Genomic DNA, 26,401 nt, shown 5'->3' with positions numbered 1-26,401 from the left:
GGGGGGGGAAGGCGGCTGCGCTGCCGGGACCTTCTGCTCCTGCCCCACCACGCTGTGGGGAGCAAGGAGGTCAGGAGACAAGGGGAAATGTCACGGGTGCTCCCCACACCCCCTGGGACCCAGGCGCAGCGAGACTGGGTCACGCTGGGGAAGGGCTGAGCTGGCAGCATCACCCCGTGTCTCCTCACCACCCTCGGTGGCCCATGGTGACCTGTGAGGTCCCTGCACGGTCCCACGAGGACCTGGCACAGGCCACGGGGACCCTGCACATCCCATGTGGACCTTGCACAGCCCCGTGTAGAGCTTGCATGGCCCGGTGGGGACAATTGCACAGCTCATGGGAACCATGCGCAGCCCTATAGGGACTGTGCACAGCCTATGGGGACCTTGCACACCCCTATGGGGACCTTGTGTCACCCATGAGGAGTGTGTAGAGTGTGTATGGCCCATGGGGACCTTGCACAGCCCTATAGGGACCATGCATAGCCTATAGGGACCTTGCACAGCCTATGGGGACCTTGCACCACCCATGGGGAGTGTGTATGGCTCATGGGGACCTTGCACAGCCCTATAGGGACCATGTACAACCCGTGGAGACCTTGCACAGCCCCACCTGGACTTGGCACACCCCTGTAGGGACCTGGCACACCCCTTTTGGGGACCTGGCACAGCCCATGTGGACCTTGCACAGCCCCATGTAGACTTTGCACAGCCCTATAGGGACCATGTACAGCCTATGGGGACCTTGCACAGCCCCTATGGACCTTGCACCACCCATGGGGAGCGCATATGGCCCACGGGGACTTTGCACAGCCGACGGGGACTGTGCACAAGGGTGCCTGTGCCAGAACTCCAGCCCTGCTCCAGCTGGAGCAAAGTGGGGGCTGGGTTTCTCCAGTTCCTCCTGCAATCCTGCAGGGCTGAGCCCCGCTCGGAGCTCCCTCGGGAAGCAAGAGGGGAACCGGAACCCGGAGCAGGGGGCCACGACCCAGTCTCACTCACTCATGCCGCAAGTCTCGGGGTCTCTGCAGAGGCACCCTGGGGTGCTGGGTGGGAACCCTGGGGTTTGGGCACTGCAAACAGACACAGGGAGGGCACCTGCTGGGGACCATCAGGCTTTTTTTTTTGGGGGGGGGGGGGGGGCGGAAATTTAGCATAAGGGTCCCTTGGAGCAATTGCTGGGATCGGGTAGAGCCAGGACTGACCCCATGTCCAGCAGCCACTGGGGCTGACTGGGCTGGAGCATGGCTGAGCGGGTGCTGGGGGCTGAGCGGGGGCTGGGGGCTGAGCGGGGGCTGGGGGCTGAGTGGGGGCTGGGGGCCTCACAAGCCCCATGCTGGCCCCCTCTAGGCCCCTGCGTGCCCGGGGGGATTAAGGTCAGGCCGCCCCGCTAATCCCAAGGGTGGTTTAAGACGTGAGCCTGTGCCCCCCTGCCACCCCCAAGGCTGCACCCCAAGGTGCTGCACATCATGGGACAGCCGCAGGGCACCCTTGGTGGGACAAGGCAGGGGTGGGGGGCCCACGGCTGAGCCCTTGGGGTGGGAGGGGGTGCAGAGCAGCTGCCCTTCCACAGCAGGCTTCGGCTAAGCCTCCGGTGCCGGCGGGCACAAGGCACAAGCTCCTTACGACTCCCAGGCAAAGGCTCCCGACATCCCAAGCCCCGTGGGAACGGGGGCAGCAGACCCCGGGACCCCTCCCCAGCCCTGGGCAGGGCAGGTACCCCCAGCGTGGGGTGAAAATGCTTGTCCCCGGCTCACTGCTTGTGGGGGTGCTGGTAGGGGCAGAGCAAGAGGGCTGGCACCGCTCCTGGGTGCCCCCCCAGCTTGTGTAATTGCTGGCTGGGCGCAAAGTGACGCACCCAGGGTCACGCAGTGGAGGAGGTGGCAGAGGGAGGAAGCAGTTGGGGGGTGGGGGTTCTGTTTCGGGGCTCAGGGCACCCCGCTCCCACATGGGGGAAGGGGAAGGAGGGTAAGTTCCAAAGGAGAAGTGGGATCTGCCTGCGCCAGCTGGGCCAGGCTGCCCAGCAAGGGAAGTTTCCGGGGGGGGGGGGGGTGTGGGTGGGTGAAGTGCCGTGGACCAAAATTGGATGTTGTGGTTGCTGGGGGGGGGGGGGGGGAGGGGGGCGGAGTGTGGGGAGGGGGATATATGTGGCCACTCAGGATCAGCTCATGGTGGCTGCTGGTGGCACCGTGACCGGGCCCTGAGCCCCCTCCCGGGACCCCCCAAAGGCAGGAGGGGACAGGCAGCCAGAGCCAGCACTGCTCGTCTGGGGGGGTGAGCAGAGCCGGGGGGCTGAGACAGGGTTGCAGAAGTGGGGGTGCAGGGGTGGGGTGTGGGTAGGGGGGAGCAGGGAGGGGGTGCCAGGATGCAACACAGAAACAGGGGTGCAGAGATGGGGGTGCAAGGATGCGGTGTGGGAAAGGGGCTACAGAGGTGGGGTGCAGGGATGCAACACAGAAACAGGGATGCAGAGGTGGGGCACAGGGATGCTGTGTGGATATGGGGGTGTAGAGATGGGGTGCAGGGATGGGGGTGCAGGGATGTGGTGGATATGGGGGAGCAAGGACGGGGTGAAGGGATGCTGTGTGGATATGGGGGTGTAAAGATGGGGTGCAGGGATTGGGGTGCAGGGATGTGGTATGGATATGGGGGAGTAAAGGTGGGATGCAGGGATGCAACACAGAAACAGGGATGCAGAGTTGGGGTGCAGGGATGTAGGTGCAGGGGTGTGGTGTGGCTATGGGGGTGTAAAGATGGGGTGCAGGGATGTGGGTGCAGGGATGCGGTGTGGATACGGGGGAGCAGGGATGGGGCACAGATACAGGGATGCCAAGATGGGGGTGCAGGGACATGGCACAACCAGAGGGGTGTAAAGATGGGGTGCAGGGATGTGGTGTGGCTACGGGGGTGCAGGGATGCATTGTGGATATGGGGGCACAGGGATGGGGCGCAGGGATGCGGTGTGGGTATGGGGGCGCAGGGACGGGGCGCAGGGATGCAGTGTGGGTATGGGGGCGCAGGGATGCGGTGTGGGTATGGGGGTGCAGGGATGGGGCGCAGGGATGCAGTGTGGGTATGGGGGCGCAGGGATGCATTGTGGATATGGGGGCACAGGGATGGGGCGCAGGGATGCGGTGTGGGTATGGGGGCGCAGGGACGGGGCGCAGGGATGCAGTGTGGGTATGGGGGCGCAGGGATGCAGTGTGGGGATGGGGGCGCAGGGATGCGGTGTGGGTATGGGGGTGCAGGGATGCGGTGTGGGTATGGGGGTGCAGGGACAGGGCGCAGGGATGCAGTGTGGGTATGGGGGCGCAGGGATGCGGTGTGGGTATGGGGGCGCAGGGATGGGGCGCAGGGATGCATTGTGGATATGGGGGCACAGGGATGGGGCGCAGGGATGCGGTGTGGGTATGGGGGCGCAAGGACGGGGCGCAGGGATGCGGTGTGGGTATGGGGGCGCAGGGATGCGGTGTGGGTATGGGGGCGCAGGGATGCGGTGTGGGTATGGGGGCGCAGGGATGGGGTGCGGGGATGCGGTGTGGGTATGGGGGTGCAGGGATGGGGCGCAGGGATGCAGCACAGATACAGGGATGCCAAGATGGGGCGCAGGGACACGATGCGGTTCTGGGGGCGCCGGCACGTGCCGGGAGGGGTGCTGGCGGGGGCGCGCCGGGGGGGGCTCGGGGGGGGGGGGGATGCGGAGGGCTTCCTGCGCGTGGCCGCGCACCTCCGCGGGGGGTGGGGGCGGGCGCGTGCCCGCCCGGTGCACGCGCGCGCCGGGCCGGGGTGCAGGGGTGGCCGTGCAGGGGCGCGGGGTGCGCAGCCGTGCCCCCCCCCCCCCCGCGCCGCCCCGGCCCGGTGGCCCAGGCGAGCCCGGCCGTAGCCATGGCGATGTGAGCGGCGGCCGCGGGCCCCGCGGGGATGCTGGACCCGCCCGGGCGCGGGCGCTGCCACAGGTCGGTACCGGCACCGGGGCCGGGCAGGCGCGGGGGGGGGCGGGGAGAGCCGGGGCGGATGGTGGTCGCCATAGCGGGGACCCCCCCAAGCAGCTCTGACATTGCCGGGCGGTGACAAAGGGGCTGAGGTCCCAGCGGCGGTGAAGCCCCCTCACCAACCCCGCCTTGCATCCTCGCCTTTGCACCCCCCCAGCCCCCTTTCTCTCCCCCCATCTCCGGTGCATCCCTCCGCCCCCCCAGCTCCCTCTGTGCATCCTCCTGCCTCTTCAAGGCTCTATCTATCCCCCCCGTTTGCATCCTGCCCTTCGCATCCCCACCTCCTGGATCGCTCACCCATCACCCCCTGCACCCCCCAGATTTCCCCCTGCATCCCCCCATACGCTCACAGCATCCCCCCCCCCCCCCCCCCCCTTGCTTTCTATCTTGCTCACATCCCTTCCTGCTCCAGCTTGGGAGGGGGGATCAAAGGAGCCTCCCCCAGCCCCAGCCGGGCTTCCTCAGCCCCTGACTGGTGCTGGAAGCACCCCAGAACCCCCCACCCACGGCACAGGGGTGCTCCTGGGGGGTGACATGGGCAGGGGGTTGGGATCAGGTGGCAGGGAAGGACCACACTCTGCCCTGCTGCTGGGCGACCCCGGTTCCCAGCCACTGGGGAAACTGAGGCACGGGGAAGGTGCGGCAGCCAGGAGCTCAGTGCCGATGTGGCCCCCAGCTCCACGTCTGCCCTGGGCCACCACGTCTGAGCACAGGCCGTGTCCCAGGACAGGTGAACCCGCTTTTTGCACTGATGGTGGGGGGTTATCAGCAGCGTGATCTTCCCCGGCTTGGAGGGAATCTGGAGAGCGCTTGGGTCAGGGGACCAAGTGCCGTGTCCCAAGTCCCATGGAGCTACAGCCATGGAGAACCTGGAAGCACCAGGGAAAACCCACACCCCCCCAGGGAAAACCCACCCCCCCAGCACTGCGAGGCCCTTGGTGACACTGGCCTCCACGTGCCAGGAGGCTGTGGTGGCCCAGGCCACCAGGAGGGACAGGGCTGGGACAACACTTCCAACGCCTCTGGAGCATCCCTGAGGTCATCCCTGTGTCAGAACTGTCTCATCCTGGGGGGACACTCTCAGGGGGCTCCCCCCAGCCCCACCACGGTCCCCCCTGAACCTTCAGCCTCACCGAGGAGCTTCCAGTCCTTTTCCCATCCCTCCTCCCCCTCTGCTGGCCCCGGTGGCTCCAGCCCAGGGCAGAACAATGCGGCTGGTCCAAGGCCCCATTTTCCAGCCAACCCTTGGCCAAGTGGGAAATCCGGGGCAGAGTAACCTACTTTCTGGGTTTGACAAGGAGCTTTCTGTCCCAGCCAAGCAAGGTGGCAGGGGGGGGCACTGCCCTGCCAGGGCTGGGGGTCCCAGCAGGCGGATGGCTGGTGGCACCAGGGGAAGGCAGGTAAGGAGGCCCCGGCAGGGCAGGATGGTCCTCAGCCTTGTCTGGAGCAGGATATTGGGGTACCTCAGGTGAGGCTGTGGGGTTGGGGGGACACCAGGGCTTTGGCTTCGGTGGGTTTCTCGCCCACAGGCGTCCCAAAGCAAGACGATGGAGCATGCAGGGCTCCTGGCTGCCACGACCGCTATGGGCTGGGGGTGGGGGGGTGATGCTCGGCCCCAGGGGGCTGGTTTTGGGGGGCAGTGCTCCGCCCCATGGGGTTTTTGTGGGGGGCGATGCTTGGCCCCAGGGGCTGTTTGTTGGGGTGATGCTTGGCTCCAGGAGGCTGGTTTTGGGGGGTAGTGCTCAGCCCCATGGGATTGTTTATGGGGGCAATGGTTGGCCCCATGGAGCTGTTTGTGGGGGGCGATGCTCACCCTCAGGGGCTGTTTGTGGGGGTGATGTTTGGCCTTAGGAGCTCTTTGTGGGGGGCAATGCTCAGCCCCAGGGGCTGTTTGTTGGGGTGATGCTCAGCCCCATGGGACTGTTTGTGGGGGACGATGCTCAGCCCCAGGGGCTGTTTGTTGGGGCGATGCTCAGCCCCAGGAGTCTGGTTTTGGGGGCAGTGCTCAGCCCCATGGGGTTGTTTGTGGGGGCCATGCTCAGCCCCATGGAGCTGTTTGTGGGGGTGATGCTCACCCTCAGGGGCCATTTGTGGGGGGCGATGCTCAGCCTCAGGGGCTGTTTAAGGGGGGGTGATGCTTGGCCCTAGGGGCTGTTTGTGGGGTGATGCTCGGCCCCATGGATCTGCTTGTGGGGAGCAATGCTTGGCGCCAGGGGCTGTTTGCGGGGTGATGCACAGCCCCATGGGGCTGGTTTTGGGGGGCAGTGCTCAGACCCAGGGTGTTGTTTGTGGGTACCACGCTCAGCCTCAGGAAGCTGTTTGTGGGGGGCGATGCTCAGCCTCAGGGGCTGTTTAAGGGGGGTTGATATTTGGCCCCAGGGGCTGTTTGTGGGGGCGATGCTCATCCCCATGGATCTGCTTGTGGGGGGCGATGCTTGGCCCCAGGGGCTGCTTGTGGGGTGATGCTCGGCCCCAGGGGGCTGGTTTTGGGGGCAGTGCTCAGCCCCATGGGGCTGTTTGTTGGGGGGATGCTCCAACCCGCTGTTGATCCTCACAGTCCCACCATTGCTTTGCTCTCACCCCAAAGATTCCCCCAAAGCCCAGAAGGGAACCCAGCCATCTGGGCACCCCATTTCCTACCCTGTCCCCCCCTGGGCACCCCAGCTGGAGGAGCAGAGCACCCGGGCTCCCATCCCAGCTCCCTCCAGCAGGCTTCGCTGCCTTCCCGGCTGGGGTGCGAGGCAGGCGAGGGGGGAGCAGGCCCCCGCTGCCCCAACCTGCCGAGGCTCGTCCTCTTCCAGCAGGACTTTCTGGTTCCAGCAGTCCCCGGCGGGGCCACGCTGGGCTGGGCTGGGCCGCAGCAAACCCTGCCACGAGCTGGGCTGGGAGCCTGGCAGTGCGGCAGGATTTGGCCAAGTGCTGGGCATGGGCCTGTGGGGGTCTTCTGGTTGCAGCCCCCCGGGGCCAGGCACCCGCTGGGTGACGATGCTCCAGGGGTGGAGGTGAGCCAGCTCTGTCCTCGCCCGCCGGAGAGGTAATGTCACTTGCTGGGGACACGGTGGCCGCCTGCAAGGGGTCTGGGGGACCACGTGGCTCTGCAGACGTTGCCCCTTCCCCACTGCTTCTGGAAAGAGCTGCAAGAGGCCGGGGGTGTCCCATCCCCCCCAGTTTTGCGGAATAGAGGAATCATGGAGCAATCGCTGCTGGGGACGGGCACTGTGGGGCTCTGCGGGGGCAGGGCAGGAGCATCTGGGCAGCCCTGTGCCGGGGGTGGGGGTCCCGCTCTGGGGAGCCCAGCAAGGCGTGGGGACATCTCCGTCTGCCCTGGGGTGGCAGTGGGAAGCTCGTACCCACATTTGGGGGCCACGCACGGCTTCAGGCAGCGGAGCCCCACGCCCCCCACCCCCCACCCCTCGTGCTGGGTGCTGGCTTCCCCCCTCTCATTTCCGCTCGGTGACACGCAGCGCTTACCCTAACCCTCACCCTTCCCGCAGGGATCGTGCTGGGACCCTCCAGGGGTGCATCCCTGCCGCCCCCCGCCATGCCCACAGCTGCCCTCCGCCTGCTCTGTGGTGTGGTGGTGCCGGCTGCCATGCTCTGCGCCGAGCCCCTGCCCCGCGTCGCTTTCCTCGGCGGTGAGTATGGGGCAAAAGGGCTGGGGGCAGGATGGGGACAAGCTGGGGGGACACCCCCATCCCCCCCATCAGCTTGGGGGAGCAGCCATCCCCAGGGCTGAGCATCCAGCATCGGGGACCTGGTGCTCTCCACCGCAGCATCCCCATCTCCTTACCCCATGTGGGGCAGGGGGAAGGTGGTGCTGGGGTGGGTGCTGGTGGCAGCGGGGCGATGCAGGGGGCTACGGGACCATTTTTGCGGGGGTAGGTGTAAGGTGGCCGGTTGGCACCCAAACACCTCGGGGAGTGGGAGGTGGGTGCCCCCCCAGGGTGCGGTTGTGGCACCCACCTGGCACCCAGGAGCTGCTTCAGGGCCACCTGGGGTGGAGGAAAGAGCAATAGGGTGCTGCGTCCGGGTGGCAAGGGAAGGGGGTTGGTGGTGCGGGGTGCTGGTGAGGTTTGGGTGGGCAGGGGGGGTCTGCACCCCCATGGCAGGGCCATGCCCTCCGAGGCGCCCGCCTGCGCTGCCACTTCCCACTTCCCCTTCCCCATGCAGCCATTCCGAGAACTGCAAATGCGGATGGTGGAGGGGGGGGGTTCCCTGTTTCGATGGCTGGCAGGGGCAAAGAAGAAACCTGTGGCCCCCCGCTGTGCTTGAGGGCACCGGAGGGGCTTGTAGCCCCCCAAGATTGGCACCATGGGGTGGTGCACCCCCCACATTGCCCCATGGCTGTGGCCCCAAAGCATCCCAGGCAGAGCTTGCGGCCCAAAAAACATCCCCCATTTCTTGCAGGAGAGCAAAGCGGCGCGGCTGGGGGGGCTTTGCAACTGGGGGGGCGTCCAGCTCCTGCGGTGGGACCCCAGGGGGCCAGGGGGTGTGTGTCAGAGCTGAGTGGGGAAGTGGGGGCAGTGATGGGGGGCTGTGAGGGGAGCGGTGCACCCCGTTTCCTATGTCAGAGGTGACACGAGTCAGATGGTGTCTGCCTGGGGCTGCTGGTGGTACTGGGACCCGTGTGCGCGTGTCTTGGCCCCCCGTGAACTCCCTTTGCTCCTGCCAGGAGACCCCCGACGGTCCCTGACCCATTTCAGCCAGGACAACGTCCTCCCACTACGACATCTTCCTCCTGCACGAGAGCGAGGAGGAGCTGTACGTGGGGGCGCGGGACCGGGTGCTGGCCCTCAACATCAGCAACCCGGGCAGCATCCGTGCCAAAGCCTCGGTGAGCCCCTCCTGGGGAGCTTGGGGGGGGGGGGGGGGGCTGTCCCGTGCTGTGCCTCAGTTTCCCCACTCAGGCTGGGGGCGAGGGGTGGCCCGGCTCAGCAGCTGTGGACCCTCTCCCTTCCCTCCACAGATAATGTGGGGACCCACGGCCGAGAAAACCTCCGAGTGTGCTTTTAAGAAGAAGAGCCAGGAGGTGAGAAAGCACCGTGGGAGGTTTGGGGAGGGGTCCACAGGGAGGCTGGGGGGGGGGGGGGGGGGGCGGGACATCGCACAGCCACAGGGATGCTCAGCCCCCCCCGGCTCTGCTCTTTCCCCCTCACAGACCGAATGCTTCAACTTCATCAGGGTCCTTGTAGCTGTGAACCAAACCCACCTCTACGTCTGTGGGACCTACGCCTTCAGCCCCGCGTGCACGTACATCGTAAGTGCCAAGCCCCACCGGGGACGGGGATGGGGACTGGGACGGGGACGAGGACGGGGATGGGGACAGGGAGGGCTCGCCAGACATATCGTAGCATTGCTATCAGGAGCCACAAAACACCAGCCCAAGCCCCCCAGTGGGGTGGGGGAACCGCAGCACGGGATGGATGGGGGTGCTGGGTGCCCCCCACCAAGGTTTCATGCACGTCAAGAGCCCCCAGTGTTTCTTACTGTGGCTGCCAGCGGCTTTGTACCTGCCAGCTCAGATGCAGGTGGTAAAAAAAGATAATTTGGGGTCCTGGTTGCTTCTGGGCAATGCCAGGCAGCCCATCCCTGCCTCAGTTTCCCCACTTGTCGAGCAGACGGCGAGTGCCGACGCTTCCCCGCAGGGGCTCCCAGCAGTTTCTTGCAGGTTTTGGGGTGTGTTTTAACCCCCTGGGCTGGTTTTCCCCCCCTTTCCCACAGCGCCTGGAGAACTTCACGCTGGTGTCCAGCGGCAGGGGACAACCTTTCCTGGATGGGAAGGGCCAGTGCCCCTTCGACCCCCAGCACACCCACACGGCGCTGCTGGTGGGTGAGTACGGGGGGTGGGCACCCAGCCCTGGCGTGGAGGCGAGGTGGGGGGTGGGGTGGGGGGGTCCCTGACGCCGCTCACCCCCTCCCCATCCCGGAGCAGACGGTGAGCTCTACGCTGGCACCATGAACAACTTCCAGGGCAACGAGCCCATCATCTCCCGCTCGCTGGGCAGCCGGACCCTGCTCAAGACGGACGCCTTCCTCCGCTGGCTTTCGGGTGAGGGGGGTCGGGACCCCCGGCTGCCCTCCCCTTCCCTCTGCCTAGGGATGGGGGGTCTGTAGCAGCCCCCCCCCTCCCCCTCACGCCTGCCCTTGGCTGTGCCCCCCCCAGCCGACGCCGCCTTCGTGGCCTCCTTCAGCATCCCTGGAGATGACAAGGTCTACTTCTTCTTCGAGGAGACGGCGGATGAGTTCGATTTCTTCGAGCGGCTCCTGGTGCCGCGGGTGGCCCGTGTCTGCAAGGTGGGTGCAGGGATGGTGATGGAGGAGGAGGATGGGGGTCCCCCACCCTAGGGCTGAGCAGCCCCCTGGGTCCCGCAGAGCGACGTCGGGGGGGACAAGGTGCTGCAGAAGAAGTGGACCACGTTCCTGAAAGCCCAGCTGGTGTGTTCGCAACCCGGCCGCTTCCCCTTCAACGTCATCCATCACGCCTTCGCCCTGCCCCGCCGCCATGGCGGGGCCGACTTCTACGCCGTCTTCACCTCGCAGTGGTGAGTCCCGGCGCCCCAGGGAAGGGGCTCTGGGTGCCCTGGGGACCCCCCCCTCCGTCCTCCCCACGCTCACCTCGCCATCCCTGCAGGCAGGCGGGCAGCGCCGCCGTCTGTGCCTACAGCCAGGAGGCCCTGGAGGAGGTCTTCGAGGGCAAGTACAAGGAGCTGAACAAGGAGAGCTCCCGCTGGAGCGTCTACAGTGGCCCCGACATGAGCCCCCGCCCCGGCAGCGTGAGTGCTGCCCACCCCCGGGGGACAAGACCCTCCTGGGGGGACGATGCTGGTCCCCGTGGGGAGCTCTTTGGCTGTCCCAGTTTGCCCTAGGGTGGTGCAAGTGGGATGGGAGAGGGGGAGGGTCCCTCGGCACCCAAGTGATGCTGGCGTGGGGCAGCCTGGTGGCACATCTCGCCCCCCACTGCTCCCCCTGCCTCAGTTTCCCCACGCCGGGGGGCACAGGAGGATCCCCCCGCAAAGAGTGTGGGGACGTGGCAGAATGGGCTGGGGATGGGAAAGGGGAAGGGTCCCTTGGTACCCAAGTGATGCTGGTGTGGGGCAGCCTGGTGGTGCATTGCCCCCCACTGCTCCCCGTGCCTCAGTTTCCCCACGCCAGCACTGACTCCTCTCTCCCTGCAGTGCTACATGGGCCCCTCCTCCGACAAAGCCCTCACCTTCATGAAGGACCATTTCCTCATGGACGGGAAGGTGTCACCCACCCAGGGGCGGCCGCTGCTGGTGAAGACGGACGTCACCTACACGCGCATCGCGGTAGACGAGATCCGTGGCGTCTCAGGGACCACCTACCGCGTCATGTTCCTGGCCACTGGTGGGTTTACGTGGGGGGCACACGCACAGGGTGCCTGGTCACCCTTCTTTTAGCCCCCCCCCCCCCAAACACCGGTGACGCCCCCTGTGCCCCCGCAGCGGAGGGTTTCCTGCACAAAGCGGTGGAGCTGCCCAGGGGTCCCCACATCGTGGAGAGCATCCAGCTCTTCGGGACGCCGGAGCCGGTGAAGAACCTCCTGCTGGCACCGGGGAAGGTAGGGGACGGGGAGCAGGGTGACCCAAAAGCCCACCCCAAACCTGGTGTGGAACATGGGGGGGTTCAGCCCTGCTCCTCTCCCTCCCCAGGGGATGCTCTACGTGGGTTACTCTGGTGGCGTCCTCCAAGTCCCATTGGCCAACTGCAGCCTGCACCGGAGCTGCGCCGAATGCGTGCTGGCGCGGGACCCGTACTGCGCCTGGCACAGCCTCGAGGGGTCCTGCCAGCCCACCCGCGCAGCCCAGGACACGTGAGCAGGGCAGGGGGAGCAGCGGGAGGAGGGTGGGCGGGGGGGATGCGGACGCTACCGGGATGCTGATGCCGCTCTCCTGGCCGCAGGAGCGCGTGGCTGCAGGACATCGAGGCAGGGAGCCCGGCCACCGTGTGCCACCGCGGGAGGAGCGTGGCCATGCCCCGAGCCTGGGGGGCACAGGAGGATCCCCCCGCAAAGAGTTGAGTATGGGGATGTGGTGGGATGGGCTGGGGATGGGAAGGGGGAAGGGTCCCTTGGCACCCAAGTGATGCTGGCGTGGGGCAGCTGCTCCCTGTGCCTCAGTTTCCCCACATCTGGGGGGCACAGGAGGTTCCCCCCCAAAAAATGTTGAGTGTGGGGACGTGGCAGGACAGGATGGGAAGGGGAAGGGTCCCTCGGCACCCAAGTGCTGCTGGTGTGGGGCAGCCTGGTGGCGCATCCCCCTATCCCCCCCAGCTGCTCCCCATGCCTCAGTTTCCCCACACCTGGGGGGCACAGGAGGATCCTCCCGCAAAGAATTGGGTGTGGGGATGTGGTGGGATGGGCTGGGGATGGGAAAGGGGAAAGGTCCCTTAGCACCCAAGTGATGCTGCTCCCCCTGCCTCAGTTTCCCCACATCTGGGGTGGCACAGGACTAGCCCCCCCCTGAAGAGTTGAGTACTGGGACATGGTGGGCCAGGCTGGGGACGTGGAGGGACAGAGGATGGGGTGCATCACCCTGCTGTCCCCCTCCTCACGCCGCAGGGCTGACCCCCCCGCTGAACGCCGTGGTCCGTCTGCCGTGCCCCCACCGTTCCGCCCTGGCCACCTACCGCTGGCAGCAGCCGGGGGGGGGCCGGGGGGCCACGGCGCTGCTGCCAGACCACACGCTGGTGGTCATCGTGCAACGGGGGCACCGCCGGCACCTACACATGCCAGGCCACCGAGAACGGCTACACGTGGCCCGTGGCTCAGTACCACCTGCGGGACCCCAGCACCCCCGAGGAGGGTTTGCCCTGGGGGGGCTCAGCCCCCAGCCCCCAGTACTCTTACTGGCCCCAGTTTGTCACCGTCACCGTGCTGCTGGCCGTGACGCTGGCGGCCGCCGCCGGCCTGGCTCTCCTGGGCTACCATGACCAGCTGAAAGCCAGGAGCAAGGTGAGGGGGTGCAGCGCGCCCCGCAGCCCCCCCGGCCAGCGCCGCGAGAAGGTGCCCCTCAATGGGGGCACCCCGGAGCCCCCCACGCCCGGAGCCCCCACCGAGGAGGAGGAGGACGACGAAGGCTCCCGTGCTTGCTGCCTCCAGCTCGACGGGGACGTGGATGCTGATAACAACAGGGTCCGCGTGGCGGGGCGGGACACGGTGTGATGGCGATGATGGGGCGGGGGGGGGACCATGGCGGGGGGGGGATATGGATGTTATGAATGTGAAAATTTATTATTTTTTTTATTTAATACATGTTTTTAACATAAGGTACCATTGGGGGGGGGGCTGGGTGCAGCGGGGGGGCAGCAAAGGGGTAGGATGAGGGGGGGGGTGCAGAGGAGGAATGAGGACGGGGGGGACGACAACAGTGGGGGCTCGGTGGGTGCTGACACCAGTGTCACCCCAGGAAAAAAAACTGGATTCCATAAAAAATCCCAAATGGGATGGATGGGACAGGCTCCATGGGGGGGGGCACCCACCCCCAGAGAGCCATGGACCCCCCTCCCCCCCAGCTCCCCCCCCATTGGCCCCAGCTGCTTTTTTGATGACCTTTTTTTTTTTTTTTTTTTTTTTAAGACGAACCAGCTGTACATGTTCCTGCTCTTTGTACATTTGATTCTATTTTTTTTAATTATTATTAAAAAGGAAAAGCTGCTGTGTTGCGCTGCTGGGCCCCAGGAGCAGTGCCAGGAGAGCGGTGACACACGTGGGCGTGCAAGGTGTGCATGCATGCATAGTGGGCGTGCGTGTGCAAGGTGGGGGCGTGCAAGGCGTGCACAGGTGCAGTGGTGCATGCACACCCAGGGTGTGTGTATGTGTGGGGAATGCGCACTCCTGTGCAACACCGGGGGTGTGCAAGGGTGCAACATAGGCATGCATGTGTAGTGCGTGTGCAAGGTGGGGGTGTGGACAGGTGCAATGTGTGCATGCCCGTGCAGTGTGTGTGTGGAATGTGCATTCACGTGCAACACGGTGGTGTGCAAGGGTGCAAACATAGGCATGCCCATGCTGTGTGTGTGCAGAATGGGCCTGCGCGTGCAATGTGGGGGTGTGAAAGGTGTGGGTGCACACACAGCGTGTGTGTATGTGAAGGGAATGTGTGCTCCTGTGCAACACAGGGGTGTGCAAGGGTGCAGCACAGGCATGCATGGGTACTGTGCATGTTGAAAGTGCATGCATGTGCAAGGTGGGGGTGTGCAAGGTGTGCACAGGTGCAACACGTGTGTATGCACAGTGTGTGTGTAGAATGTGCATTCACGTGCAACATGGTGGTGTGCAAGGGTGCAAACATACGCATGCACATGCAGTGTGTGTGCAGAAAGGGCCTGCGTGTGCAATGTGGGGGTCTACAAGGTGTGCATGCACGTGCAGTGTCTGTGCTGAATGTGTGTGCATGCACAATGCGTGGGTGTGCAAAGTGTGCATGCAGAATGGGCCTGCCCATGCAATCTGTGAGTGTGCAAGGTGCACACAGGTGCAACACGTGTACGCACGCGCAGTGTGTGGCATGTGCATTCACATGCAACACGGTGGTGTGCAAGGGTGCGATATATGCATGCCCGTGCAGTGTGCATGCAGAGCGGGCATGCATGTGCAAGGTGTGGGTGTGCAAGGTGTGCGTGCACGTGCAGTGCGCGTGCAGAACATGCGTGCATGTGCGGTGTGGTGGTGTGCAACATATACATGCCTGTGCAGTGTGCATGCAGAGCGGGCATGCGTGTGCAAGGTGGGGGCATGCAAGGTGTGCAGGGGTGCAACACGCACATGTGCGCGTGCAGAGAATGCGTGCACTCCTGTGCAACACGGGGGTGTGCAAGGGTGCAGCACAGGGATGCACGGGTAGTGTGCGTGTTGAATGTGCATGCATGTGCAAGGTGCGCGTGTGCAAAACGAGGAGCAAGGAGCCGGGGGGGTGCACCCCCACCCCCCGGGAGGGGGAAGGGCCCCCTTACACCCGCCCGTCGCTCCCATCCCCGCGGTGCGTCGCTGCCGCTCCCCCCGCGGCTGTGCCCTCTGCCCTCCCAGCGGCCCACGCCTGCACCCCTCCCGGAAAGCCGCAGCCGCAGCCAGGCGGTAAGAGCCGCTGGCCCTTTAAGGGCGGTAACGAAACGCTGTCCCTTTAAGGCGAGGGCGCCGCTCTGCGCATGCGCGCTGCCCTTCCCGCCCGCCTTGCCGGGGCGCAGCGGCCGGCATCTTTACTGCGGCCGGAAGTGCGAGCGATCACTTCCGGAGCGGCCTCTGCCCTTTCCCAAGATGGCGCCCGTGCTCGGGCGCTGATTGCTCGGGCGGCGCGCGAGGCCCCGACGCCCTACCGCCGTTCACTTCCGGCCGGCGGCCGCTGAGGGGGGGGGGGGGGTAGCGGCCATGGGGCGGTGGGACCGGCCGGCGGCGGGGCGGGACGGGACGGGGGCCTCCCCTGCGCCGGCCTGAGGTGAGGGGGCGGCGGAGGCCGGGCCTGTGCCGCGGGCCGGGCGGCGGGGGAGCGGCTGGGCGCTGGGCCGGGAGGAGGAGGCCTGGCCTGGGCGGGGGTGGCCCGGCTGGGGGGCGGCTGAAATGGGGGGGGCGATGGCGAGCAGCCGGGGGGCTGGTTGGGGACGTGCAGAGAAAGCGGGGTGAGGGGGGGCGGGTTGGATGTTGGGGGGGGGGGGGCTGGGGCCAGACCTGCCTGGCTGAGGCGGCGGGGGCTGCGCCATTGAGCCCAGGGGCAGCTGGGGGAGGGGGTGGGGGTCCCTGCGCCTCCGGGGCTGCAGGGGGCAAAGCTACGTGCAGGGGGGGCGAGAGGGGGACATGCCTGCGGCGTGGAAGCAGGGTGCTGGGAAAAGGCTGCTCGTCCTCCGCACAGCTGCTCAGCGCCCGGTGACCTTGAGCAGGTCCCGTGCCGAACGCCGCGCCTGTTCGCCGCCTTTACAGCACATCAGGAGGGATTTTGTGGTCGGCCCCGACGTAAGCGCTGAGATGGCTTCACCTACACGGTAGGCGGGTGGCTCGCTGAGGCGGCTGCCCGGCTCCTGCCCGCGCCTCCCAGCGTACCGGGGTGCTGGCCTTAGGGCGGCTGTGCCTCATCGCTTACAGAGAAGCAGCTGCTCACAGAGGAGCTGCACAGCTTCAGGGAGGCTGGGTTTATATGTGCTTCCATCCCAGGGTGTGATCGTAGGATGGGTTGGCTTAGAAGGCATCTCAAAGGTCATCCAGTCCCACCCCCATGCCCCGGGCAGGGCCACGTCCCACCAGCCCAGGTCGCTCTGAGCCCCGTCCAGCCTGGCCTTAAGTGCTTCCAGGGCTGGGGCACCCACAGCTGCTCTGGGCCGCCTGTGCCAGCGCCTCGCTGCCCTCACAGGAAAGAATTTCTTCCCAATATCTAATCTCAATCTCCCCTCTTTCAGCTTAAAGCCGTTCCCCCTTGTCCTATCGCTACAGGCCCTACTAAAAAGTCCCTCTCCAGCTTTCTTGTGAGCCCCTTTAAGTACTCTTCAGTGCTGCTCTAAGGTCTCCTTGGAGCCTTTTCTTCAGGCTGAACAACCCCAGCTCCCTCAGCCTGTCCTCAGAGGAGAGGTGCTGCAGCCTCTGATCATCTTTGTGGCCTCCTCTGGACTCGCTCCAACAGCTCCATGTCCTGGAGGCCCCAGAGCTGAATGCAGCGCTGCGGGGGGGGGGGGGGGGGGGGGGGGGGGGGGCTCCCCAGAATGGAGTAGAAGGGGAGAATTCCCCCCTCCTCACCCTGCTGGCCACGCTGCTGGGGGTGCAGCCCAGGAGACTGTTGGCTTTCTGGGCTGCCAGCACACATTGCTGGCTCATATCCAGCTTTTTATCACCCCCCAGGTCCTTCTCTACAGGGCTGTTCTCAATCCCTTCCCCGCCCAGCCTGTATTTGTGGTTGGGATTGCCCTGCCCCACGTGCAGGACCTTGCACTTGACCTTGTTGAACTGCACGAGGCCACCCCTCGAGCCTGTCCAGTCCCCTCTGGATGGCATCCCTTCCCTCCAGTGCCTCGACACCCCACCCCCACCCCCCCCAGCTTGGTGTCGTTGGTATTTAAGGAGTGTAACAGTAAAGACTGGGAGAACGGAGCTGCCTGCTCAGACCAGGTTCGGCATAGCGTGGCACGGATAAAAGGCTTCACATCTGAGGCTTGTAGTGGATTTCTTTGATCTCGTGCTTTCCCACTTGAGAGGATCTCCACAGGCAACCGCATAGAGCGGCTGGGGCTTGGAAAGGCGGCGTTGCCGCTGGCTTCTGGATGGTTCCCAGGCTGTCCTGCTATGGCATTAGTATGCCGAGCAGGAGACGTCCTCGGCCAGGGGTACACAAAGACCCTGTCTTTTATTTGCCAAAGAATCATATTTAGGTACAGCTGCAGCACAACCGGTTTGGGGGACGGCTTGAGGGGGCTGCACGAAAAAGGAGATAAATTGCTGGGCTGTTCATACTGAGTTGTGGTCCGTGTTTAGAAGACTGAAGCTGTAACCTGTAGGTTATACTACAGACTGGCGAGAGAGCAGCATCGGGTGCAGTCTGCTGGGTAATCCTCTGCTTTAATTTCTAGGCAGAAATTCAAGAAATGTGTTTCTGTTCACGGTGAGAAGTCACCGTCTGTATAGGTCTAATGAAGTGTCGTTTTGGTGTGAAAACTTCCAAGTGCACAGAATGGTTCCATGACCTGGAAGAGAAGCTGGTGTACTTGTATTTCGTTTTAGAGGGTAGGTCGGTTCTTTTGAGATTTAGCAATTATTTTTATGTCTTCCCTAAGTTAGTTGAAAGATCATCAACGAGTTACTGAAACTGGATGTGACTGGATCGCTGCTCTGAGCAAGGCCCTAGATTTAATTTCTGGAAAAATAAATGCTCTGAGCAAAACTCTTGTCTTGGCAGAGCAAGAATTGTGATGGTGGTGGTCAACTGGGAGCATCCCTGGTGATGCTGGGATGCTTTCCCTCTTCACACGCCCCCCACACCCCCACCCACCCCCCCTGCAGGAGGAGTGTAGGGCTTGGAAGGGCATGGATTGCTTGCGGGCCCTGGGATTAAAGTGGCATTGTCTTTCTAATTTAGATCCTGAATGAAAGGAGTTAGTAGTAAGAATTCAAAGAAAGTACAGTTATTTCCTCAAGGAGGTTATGGCTAAAATTGTAAAACCGAAGCACTATAGCACGTAAAACTAAATAAAACTCAAGGCTACTTTTTTTGTTGTTATTTATTCTCAGTATTGCAGCAGTGAGGATTTTTCTTAGGTGCACCTTCAACCCTTCACGTGGGGAGCTCTGTTACATATGGTCCAGTTTTTGGAAGGCAGAGGAATTTGGGGGTATGGAGTAAACCCTCAGGCTTCACCAGGAAATTGCATTGGCTAGACTTCATCTCATTTATTATTTTTTTTTTATAAAATATTAAGCTAGTGGGACTCCTAACAAGAATAAAATTACGTTTTCGTAGGTGCTGTGTGCAGATAATTCCTGTGTAGGAAGCTTTCTGCTGTCTAATTATGCCTGTATTAGTGAACCAGTAATACTGTAATTATAATTAAAGCAATACAACTTTTGTTTAGACAAGCCATGGCGTTTGTTATGCGCTGTCTGTCGAGTCAATTGGCTGGAATGATGGAGTGCCGTTTTTCTTTGTCCTAGGTAAAATAGGGTTTCCCCCACCCTCCCTCTTGCACCCGGGTGCCCGTAGGTCTTTTTAATGTCACCGTCCATCAGCAGTGGGGGCAGCCTGTAACGCTGTTTGCTGATGTTAAGCAAATATTTTGGTGGCAGATAGGCGATGAAACGGTCTCTTAATAGTACCCCCCTGCCATAATTTCATAATCATAAATTTCTTCTCTAGGTAATTTTGTTTTGTTGCTGTTATTTCTAACCAAATGGCTCTTGACTGTTCGAGCTCTCTGCATGAAACCTGCAATTTGGAGACATTTGCACCGTGGCCTTTTTGCATTACGCTGGTAACGTAAAATGGCCCCCAAACTGGTGTTGACTGCATCTGCTGTTAAATTTCAGCGAATTGAAAGTGAATCTGTTTTCACAGCTCTGGTTTCGGCACGCTTGTTCCCTTTCCTGCCTTTGCAAGTGGAGCTACTTGGTATTGCTCTGCTCCCCGACGCTTCGGCTTGTGCCTGCGCACAGACTTCAAATACCCGTTGGCCGGAGCCTGGGATATAAGCTGTGATGCAGCTGCAGTCAAGCTTTTTCTAAAAATTTAGCCATCTGTTATTCCAGAAGACCCGTAGATTTTTTTTGATAGGGGAAGAAAGTCCTTGTGCTCCGTGAAATGATCAGTTTCACACGGAGTTGGTTCTTTGAGATGCTCTTCTCTCTTTGCTTGCATACCCCTGGCCCTGCAAGGAGGTGTAGCTTATTCCGGGCTTGGTTAATGATGCACCACGTTAGAGCAAATTACAACCAGGAGGGAGGCGGGTGGAACTGCAGAGTGTCTCGTCCTGGGGAAGCCGCTGTTGGTGACTGAGGCGCAGCGGTAGGGCATCAGGGGCAGGAGCCAGGCTCGGAATGCCAGAGGAGGCTGAACCAGGCCCTCCCCTCCTCATCCCTCCGTTCCTGCTGCTCCGAATGCTGCCAAAACTGGAAGCGCGGCAGGTTTGTGAGTGTTACCGTACCAGAAGTGGTGATGCAGTGCTGGAAGTGAGGATGAACTTTGCTCGCCTGAGCTGAAAAGCATGGTTAGGCACTGCCTAACTGAGAAATCGCTGGGCTGTGATTTTTTTAACCTTTTCTTTTCAGGGTCGTGGTCATCAAATGTGGAGACTCTGCACGGCTGTTTGCATTTGCCTAGTTCTCCCATTGTTGCTCCTCTTTTTGCAGCCTTCTCCTCCCCCTTCCCTGGCTGGCATCACCCTCCAGCTTTAGGAAGGTCAAAATAGAAACGCCCAGAAAAACAGGTCTAATTTGTGCAGGGAACGCAAACGGAGCCTTGTCATTTCCTTCTTTGTACAGAGCCTGGAACTGAAAAGTGACGTCCTGACATCCAGGAGCATCCCAAACCCGGAATGACTGGGGAGAAGCTGCTTTGGCTGACAATCCATCTTCCTGCGCGTTCGTGGCAAGGTAGTGCGAGCTGTCGGAGCCGTGCTCTTCCCTTGTGGATCTCAAAGCTGCTTCGCAGAGTCTGGAGCGTAGCGAGACCTGCCGTGTGTGCGGGCTGCTGTTAAAGAGTTTAACGAATAAACTGTGGTGACATCGGAAGGTGCTGCCATCAAGCACGCAGCACGGCCCTGCTTCCTGAGGTTACAGCCCCACCGCTCTGCCCGCAGGATGGTCTGTGCCAGGGTTGTCTCTGTGCTTGAGGAAAATCGGCAGAGTCAGGTGACGTAGGCTAATTGACGTGCTTAATCATCTACTGAACGTGTCTCTCGTTTCAGATGCCGGCCCTTCCAATCTAGTCGGTCGAGATCGGAGGTCTGAGCCTGGATCTGCTCTGTATTTTTGAGGTAGATCCGGGACATACCACCTCTCCTGCCCCGCTCTGAGGAGTCATGGAGGACAAACGCAACATCCCCATCATTGAGTGGGAGCACCTGGACAAAAGGAAATTCTACGTGTTTGGGATTTGCATGACTATGATGATCCGGGTGAGCGTTTACCCTTTCACGCTCATCCGGACGCGGCTGCAGGTTCAGAAGGGCAAGAGCCTGTACAACGGGACTTTTGATGCTTTTGTGAAAATCCTGCGGACAGAAGGGACAGCTGGGCTCTACCGTGGCTTTTTGGTCAACACTTTCACCCTGATCTCTGGACAGTGCTATGTGACGACATACGAGCTCACTCGGAAGTATGTGTCACGGTACAACAACAACAACGCCGTGAAGTCTCTGGTGGCCGGTGGCTCAGCCTCCCTGGTGGCCCAGAGCATCACGGTGCCCATCGATGTGATCTCCCAGCATCTGATGATGCAGAGGAAGGGGGAAAGCATGGGCAGGTTTAAGGTGCAGAACCAAGATGGCAAGCGGATGTTGGTCTTTGGCCAAACCAAGGACATAATTGTACAGATTTTCAAGGCCGATGGCTTTAGAGGCTTCTACAGGGGCTATGTGGCCTCGCTGCTCACCTATATTCCCAACAGCGCGGTCTGGTGGCCCTTCTACCACTTCTATGCCGGTAAGTGAAAGGACCCTTTGAATGCATCTCATCCCAGGAGACCTAGAAGCCCCCCAAAACTGACTCTGAAACTGTGGATCCAGCGGGATTTGCTTTCTCTCTTTGATTTTTGGGGTGGGAGCAGAACCTGCCTTGAAACAAATAGCCGTATTCAATGTAAACGAATTCTGCAGGCTCCGGGGGGAGGTTTAACAGAGCGGCACCGGTTTAAATGCAGAGTTAAAGAATGGGGGTTCAAGTGCTAGAGGACTTAAAACGAGGTGGCTTTAGGCAAGAGGGACTTGAAGCATCTCCTTTAAACTTTCTCTTCTGCTAATCCCAGTTATTGCTTACTTTTTGCACGGAAGTGAGGGAGGCTGTTGTCTGGCACTGGGCAGAGTTTTGCAACCACCGTGTGAGTATAATTCGTCTTTCAGTTCACGTGGGCGCAGGAATCTTGTAGGTAGCAAAAAGACTTCCACAGCCCCAAATCTCTTAGCAAAACCAAACGGGAGGCAGAGACAAATGCCAAGTCTTCCGTGGTTTTCTGTCTTAAGAGCGTGCCTCAGTTTCCCTAGCTTTGAAACTGGCACCCAGCTTTGCGATATAAAACTACACGTAAGAGTATGTTCTGTCTCCCTAGCTCAGCTCTGGTAATCCTTAGGGTGTTCCCAAATGCTAAAGATATTGGTCAGCTGAGATTTTTCCTCCCCCCTCCCTTGCCTCTGATAATCCTTTAGATTTCTGTCCTGCAGCTTTGCATGTGGTTTTTAGACTATTATTTACCTAACAGCAATCTGTCTAAAAATGGTGATAATGAGAGGCATAGCTTTCCCTGTGCTAGGCTTAAATATATCTTGGAAATCACCTGCTCTTGAAAATACAGGTGTCTTGGATGTCTGGTTTGCTTTTCAGAGTGGGCGCTTTCTGGTAGCAATGGGGAGCGCTGGTTACGCGTCAGTGCTGGGTTTAAATAGCAACAGCAGCTTGTGATGTTGGTCCAGTCTGAACTTTTTTGGGAGCACTTGCCTTCCCTCTCCATGTCAACGTTTTTTAATACCAAAATCCACTGTGTTAATTGCAAGACTTTGATGCCAGAAAGGTTCAAAAAGTGAACGTCTAAGAACAAGCAAGTTAATACGGAGAGAACAGAGCTTGCCTTCTTCAGCTGTTTGCTCTCTTTTCTAGTTTTTCGCGGTGATAATCAAGATGATGCTAGACATAAGCCCCAGCTGTCAGTACACCTCTAGTTTGGCTGCCTTTTTTAGTCCTCTGCCCTGGTCTCGGCCGGCAGCGGTCACTGAACCTCCCTCAGGGCTCAAAGTACACTGCTGGCAGCGATTCCGATCCGTGTGCCGAGCCGCCGGCAGAGCACCTTCCTTCCCTCTTGCCAGGCAGGCACAACCACCACGTCATCCAAAGAACCTGGGACTTTGGGACGGTCTTCCGTACAGCTTTAACCCATAAAGAGCATGGGAGATTCCCATCCTGTTGGCCGGGTAGCAGGAGCAGAATGAGGAAATCCTGGCGATCAGCAGTACATCGCGCTTTTCTCCTTAGAGATTCCACGGCGGGATGCCGTCTAGATTTCTCTTGGACAATGCGCTCGATGGTCGTGACAGCTTTCTGGATCTGCGTGAATCTCTGCAGATGACTGATAGCCTTGTCTAAAAGTTTCCCCCCTGCCTTTTAAAAGGGGGGGTGGGAGGGTGAGAATGTTTCCATGTTCTATTTTGGGGACGTAGAAGCTTGTTCTGCCCTGTTGGCCCCGCAGGTCTGAGCGCCGCTGTTTGGGCTGCTGGGAGGCTGTGTGATGGAGCACTGAGCCGTGGGGGTGTTTACAGCCTCGCTCCCCACGCTTTGATGCAAAAAGCACCACTTAGACGTGGCGTGGGAGGAGGTGACAGGTTGGGTATCACAGGTTCTGCCCACCGCAAATCAGCTTAAATTAGGAGGTGGAATTAAGGGATTGATAAGCAGCCACTTGTCTGAAACTTTCTCTCTCTCTCTCCCGTTCCCAGAACAGCTTTCTGGCTTGACTCCTAAAGACTGTCCCCATCTCCTCCTGCAAGCTATATCGGGGCCGCTTGCAGCTGCGACGGCTTCCACGCTCACCAACCCCATGGACGTCATCAGGGCTCGGGTTCAGGTGAGAGCTCAGCCTGCTTGGCGTGTCCGTCGGCCACAGCAGCGTGACGCAGGGGTGGGGTTCGCTCCCAGCTCTTTGATCTCTGCGGCTTCAGGTGCGCTGCTCCCCTTTGCAGGTTGTTCCGTCCTAGATATCGCGCTGCTTAATTTGCACTCGGCATTAATTGGAGGCGGCTCAGGTAGCAAGGCTGGCTTTTCGCCTACGTGGGCTGCTCAGATGAGGTTTCCCAGCAGATGTGGCATCCTTCAGAAAAGGAGGAGTGCTTCTGGCGGTGTCGCTTGTAGTGAGACTCGAGCTGTTGTGTTGATCCAGCCCCCTCTAGATGGAGGCAGGTGGGAGGACGGAGGTGGTGGGTCTCGGAATCCCGCTTACCATTGCCTCTGGGACTTCTTGCTTCCCCCCCACTGCCCTTGGAGTTCTGGAGACTAGGTCCACGTTACTGAACTGGCTGCTCTGTGGTTTCTAGAGTCATCAGTTGGAGCAGAACCCCAGAGCAGCTCCGCGTGAAGCCTGGCAGCTCTGTGAATGTTTGTTCTGGCTTTGCAGGTGGAAGGCAAGAGCTCCATCATCCTCACCTTCAAACAGCTCATGGCGGAGGAAGGCCCCTGGGGCCTGACGAAAGGCCTCTCTGCTCGCATCATCTCGGCCACTCCTTCCACCATCGTCATCGTGGTGGGCTATGAAACTCTGAAGAAGCTGAGCCTCCGCCCAGAGCTGGTGGATTCGAGACACTGGTAGAGGCAACTGGGGGAAGAGCGACGTTCCTTTTGAATCCTCTGAATTTGAACCATCACGGTTGAAGGCTCAGGAGGAGAGGCAGCTGCTGTCTCCCTTGTCTCTGGGTGGTTTCACAGTACAAGGCAGAAGCAGGAGCAACCGCAGTTCACCTCTTTAGATTTGATTGTGATGCAGCCAGCGCTCTGCTGCTCTTTCTGCTTAAAACCGTCAAAATGTGACCTTCGGCGAGGCTGTTTGCCCGTGGCAGCACATTGAAGAGCAGCCAGGTGTGTGAACGCATCCTGGCAAGTTCTGAATTCCCTTTTTTTAAATTAAAGACTTACTGGCTGAAGCAAAAAGCCAGTTTATTCTCTAAATTATTTGAATTCTTTGCCAAACCTTCCGAGGAGGGGAGTCTAACAGACTGCAGCAGAGCCCTCTCGTGGGTTGGGTGCCGACTGCAGTTGTACTGTGGCAAGCTGGAAGAATAGAATAGACCGGTAGATTTCTTCACTTGCCCGCGTTTATTTCTAGAAGATGTGAGACAAGAGTAACCTGGAACCACTTAAGACCTTATTTACCGCGTTTCGAATAGATCCCTACATACCTTTTTGTGTATGTTCTTGGAAAACGTTTCCTATCTCATCCTTTCAAACAGCAAGCGGGCTGATAGGCAAGTTAGGAGTTGAGCTGGCTATATGTCGTTAGCTGATGACAATTGTGACACCTAACCGATGTTTTTAATCTGTTATTTAATTATTTTTTAATTTTTTAATTTTTTTTTTTTAATTTTAGGGAAGCTTATTCTGATTTCTGGGAGACTTGAGTGGTTGTTCTGTGGCCTTGTTCGATGTGAGTGTCCATACTGCATGTTCGGTGTGGCTGCTGCCACTTCCCACCTTTTAGTTAGTTTAAGCACAAAGGAAACATCAAGTTTGGAAGTGTCGGATTGCTGTGCTGCCGGCAGCCGAAACGAGAACTCAATGTGACTTGAGCTAGCCCTGGATGTGAGGTGGGGAAGGAAAAAAGAAAGAAAGAAACAAACAAAAAAAAAAAAACAACTTGTACTGGCTTTTGATCCAGTTCAAACCTGATTGGCATGTTCATATTGAATAAGGAGTAATGGTTCGCTAATACGTTGTAAGTTTCAATCCTGCTTATCCTGTTTGGGAAGGGCAAGGACGATTCTTTGCACACTCTTGCTGGATCAAAATCTGAAGCGATGGTCTGTGTCTTTTACCAGATGCAAACTTGCAGGCGAGTGATGAAGCAAGAGGCTGCTCTTTGGAAAGGAGGAAGGAAGGGCTTGTTTGACCCCACTCTGCCGGTCTCGGTGTGTGAGAGCCACCTCTCACAACGCCAGCCTGCGCGTGGTGCCCGTCCCAGTTAGTTGTGTGTCTGAGGGGGTGCGAGATGCACCCCCACATACCAGCTCGTGTCTGTTCACCTCGCTGCCGTAACGAGGAACTCTTGGCTGTAGCGTTGGTGGTGCTCTTGGCTGTCTTCTCACCTGGGACTTGCTGAGTGTGGCTTTCGCCTTCCTCCCGACGTCGGCAGCTCAGCCTGTGCTGAGACTGGATGTGCCGCGGTTTCTTGCCAGAGGTGGAACCAGTACAGACAGACGCTGCTGGAGTTGGAGAGACTTCTATATTTAAGGGCAGAACTCGGTTATAAGATACTGTACTGCATAATGAGGTTGCAGATGAGTCATCCAAGGCCTTTTTAATCCCATCTTTGTTTTCTGCGGCGTTAAATAAGGTGGTGTCCGCCTGAGCCGCTGACAGAGCTGTGTGTCCTGCAAGCTGCTCTTCTGTCACGGTTTTGTCATTTAAAAGACGATGCCAGCCGGCTCTTTCTGTACTAGCCAAACAGCGGCATCACCAGATTGCGGGAGGTGTCCTGAGTAGCCCCGCGCTCACAGGAAGGCGGTAGTAAGGCCGATATTAACAAAATAATCATCAGCCTCTGCTGATTGCCAGTGGGGGAAGTCCAGGTGTGTGTCGAGGACCTGGCAGGTGGCACAAATGTAAGAAGACACTCTCAAGCTTAATATTCCTCTCTTAACCAGCGAAGTTCTTGACAACTAATAAAACTTCAGAGACCTTCAAGTTTGATGCCTGAGTTCAAAAGATGTTTGTCTCAGCAAGGGCGCTCGCTGCGGGAGTCTGATGGGTTCTGTCGTTTCATGATGCTTTTTTTTTTCTCTCCTGGTTTTTGTGTTTTGCCTTCTGAGGTAGCACTAGATGACCTGGAAACATGACGGTGACAGCACGTAAGGCTGAACACGCCAGAGAAAATCAGGCTGAAGCGTGTGCGGCACCAGGAGTTGCCAGCCCAGATCCCCCTGGGCAGAGCGTGGCTGCCCCTCTCAGCTCTCACAAGCGCTATCTTGACATGGGGAAAAATGGCTTTTCCCTCTGCCAAACTGGGATTATTCCT

General features: G+C 60.2%; 2 protein-coding genes across 7 annotated transcripts; both read left to right on the top strand.

Moving 5' to 3' along the window:
* The first annotated feature begins 6,406 nt into the window (after positions 1-6,406).
* On the top strand, positions 6,407-13,186 carry SEMA4A (semaphorin 4A). Its single transcript, XM_056322294.1, is given in 16 exon segments — positions 6,407-7,026; positions 7,487-7,627; positions 8,665-8,826; positions 8,959-9,021; positions 9,151-9,249; positions 9,714-9,822; positions 9,925-10,041; positions 10,156-10,286; positions 10,365-10,534; positions 10,624-10,765; positions 11,168-11,357; positions 11,456-11,571; positions 11,663-11,823; positions 11,913-12,025; positions 12,571-12,713; positions 12,715-13,186. Coding segments are annotated over 13 exon segments (2,010 nt in total). The 5' UTR covers positions 6,407-7,026; positions 7,487-7,627; positions 8,665-8,826; positions 8,959-8,961; the 3' UTR covers positions 13,174-13,186.
* A 2,105-nt stretch (positions 13,187-15,291) lies between these two features.
* Positions 15,292-26,076, top strand: SLC25A44 (solute carrier family 25 member 44). 6 transcript variants are annotated; one of them, XM_056322254.1, is made up of 5 exons: positions 15,292-15,442; positions 19,957-20,067; positions 20,382-21,117; positions 23,118-23,245; positions 23,792-26,076. In XM_056322254.1, the coding sequence occupies exons 3-5, from the start codon at positions 20,496-20,498 to the stop codon at positions 23,981-23,983; spliced, it is 942 nt and encodes a 313-aa protein (XP_056178229.1). In that variant the 5' UTR covers positions 15,292-15,442; positions 19,957-20,067; positions 20,382-20,495; the 3' UTR covers positions 23,984-26,076. The 6 variants fall into 6 exon arrangements, 5 of the variants coding, with proteins under 5 accessions (XP_056178229.1, XP_056178232.1, XP_056178231.1 ...); XR_008819044.1 differs by lacking the exon at positions 15,292-15,442 and having other exon boundaries at positions 15,800-20,067; positions 23,792-24,249; positions 24,758-26,076; XM_056322256.1 differs by lacking the exon at positions 15,292-15,442 and adding an exon at positions 15,800-17,709.
* Positions 26,077-26,401: the final 325 nt, after the last annotated feature.

Source organism: Falco biarmicus, chromosome 19 (genome assembly GCF_023638135.1).
Source record: "Falco biarmicus isolate bFalBia1 chromosome 19, bFalBia1.pri, whole genome shotgun sequence".
NCBI classification, from domain to species: Eukaryota; Metazoa; Chordata; class Aves; order Falconiformes; family Falconidae; genus Falco; species Falco biarmicus.
Note: the sequence above shows the minus strand (reverse complement) of the source record. Positions and strands in the feature narration are given on the sequence as shown.

Bases quoted from the DNA above. Each gene is read 5' to 3' on its own strand.
- SLC25A44 (XM_056322254.1), top strand. From the start codon at position 20,496: ATGGAGGACAAACGCAACATCCCCATCATTGAGTGGGAGCACCTGGAC. The intron at 21,118-23,117 runs GTAAGTGAAAGG...TCCCGTTCCCAG, and splicing joins CTTCTACCACTTCTATGCCG to AACAGCTTTCTGGCTTGACT. The intron at 23,246-23,791 runs GTGAGAGCTCAG...CTGGCTTTGCAG, and splicing joins TCATCAGGGCTCGGGTTCAG to GTGGAAGGCAAGAGCTCCAT.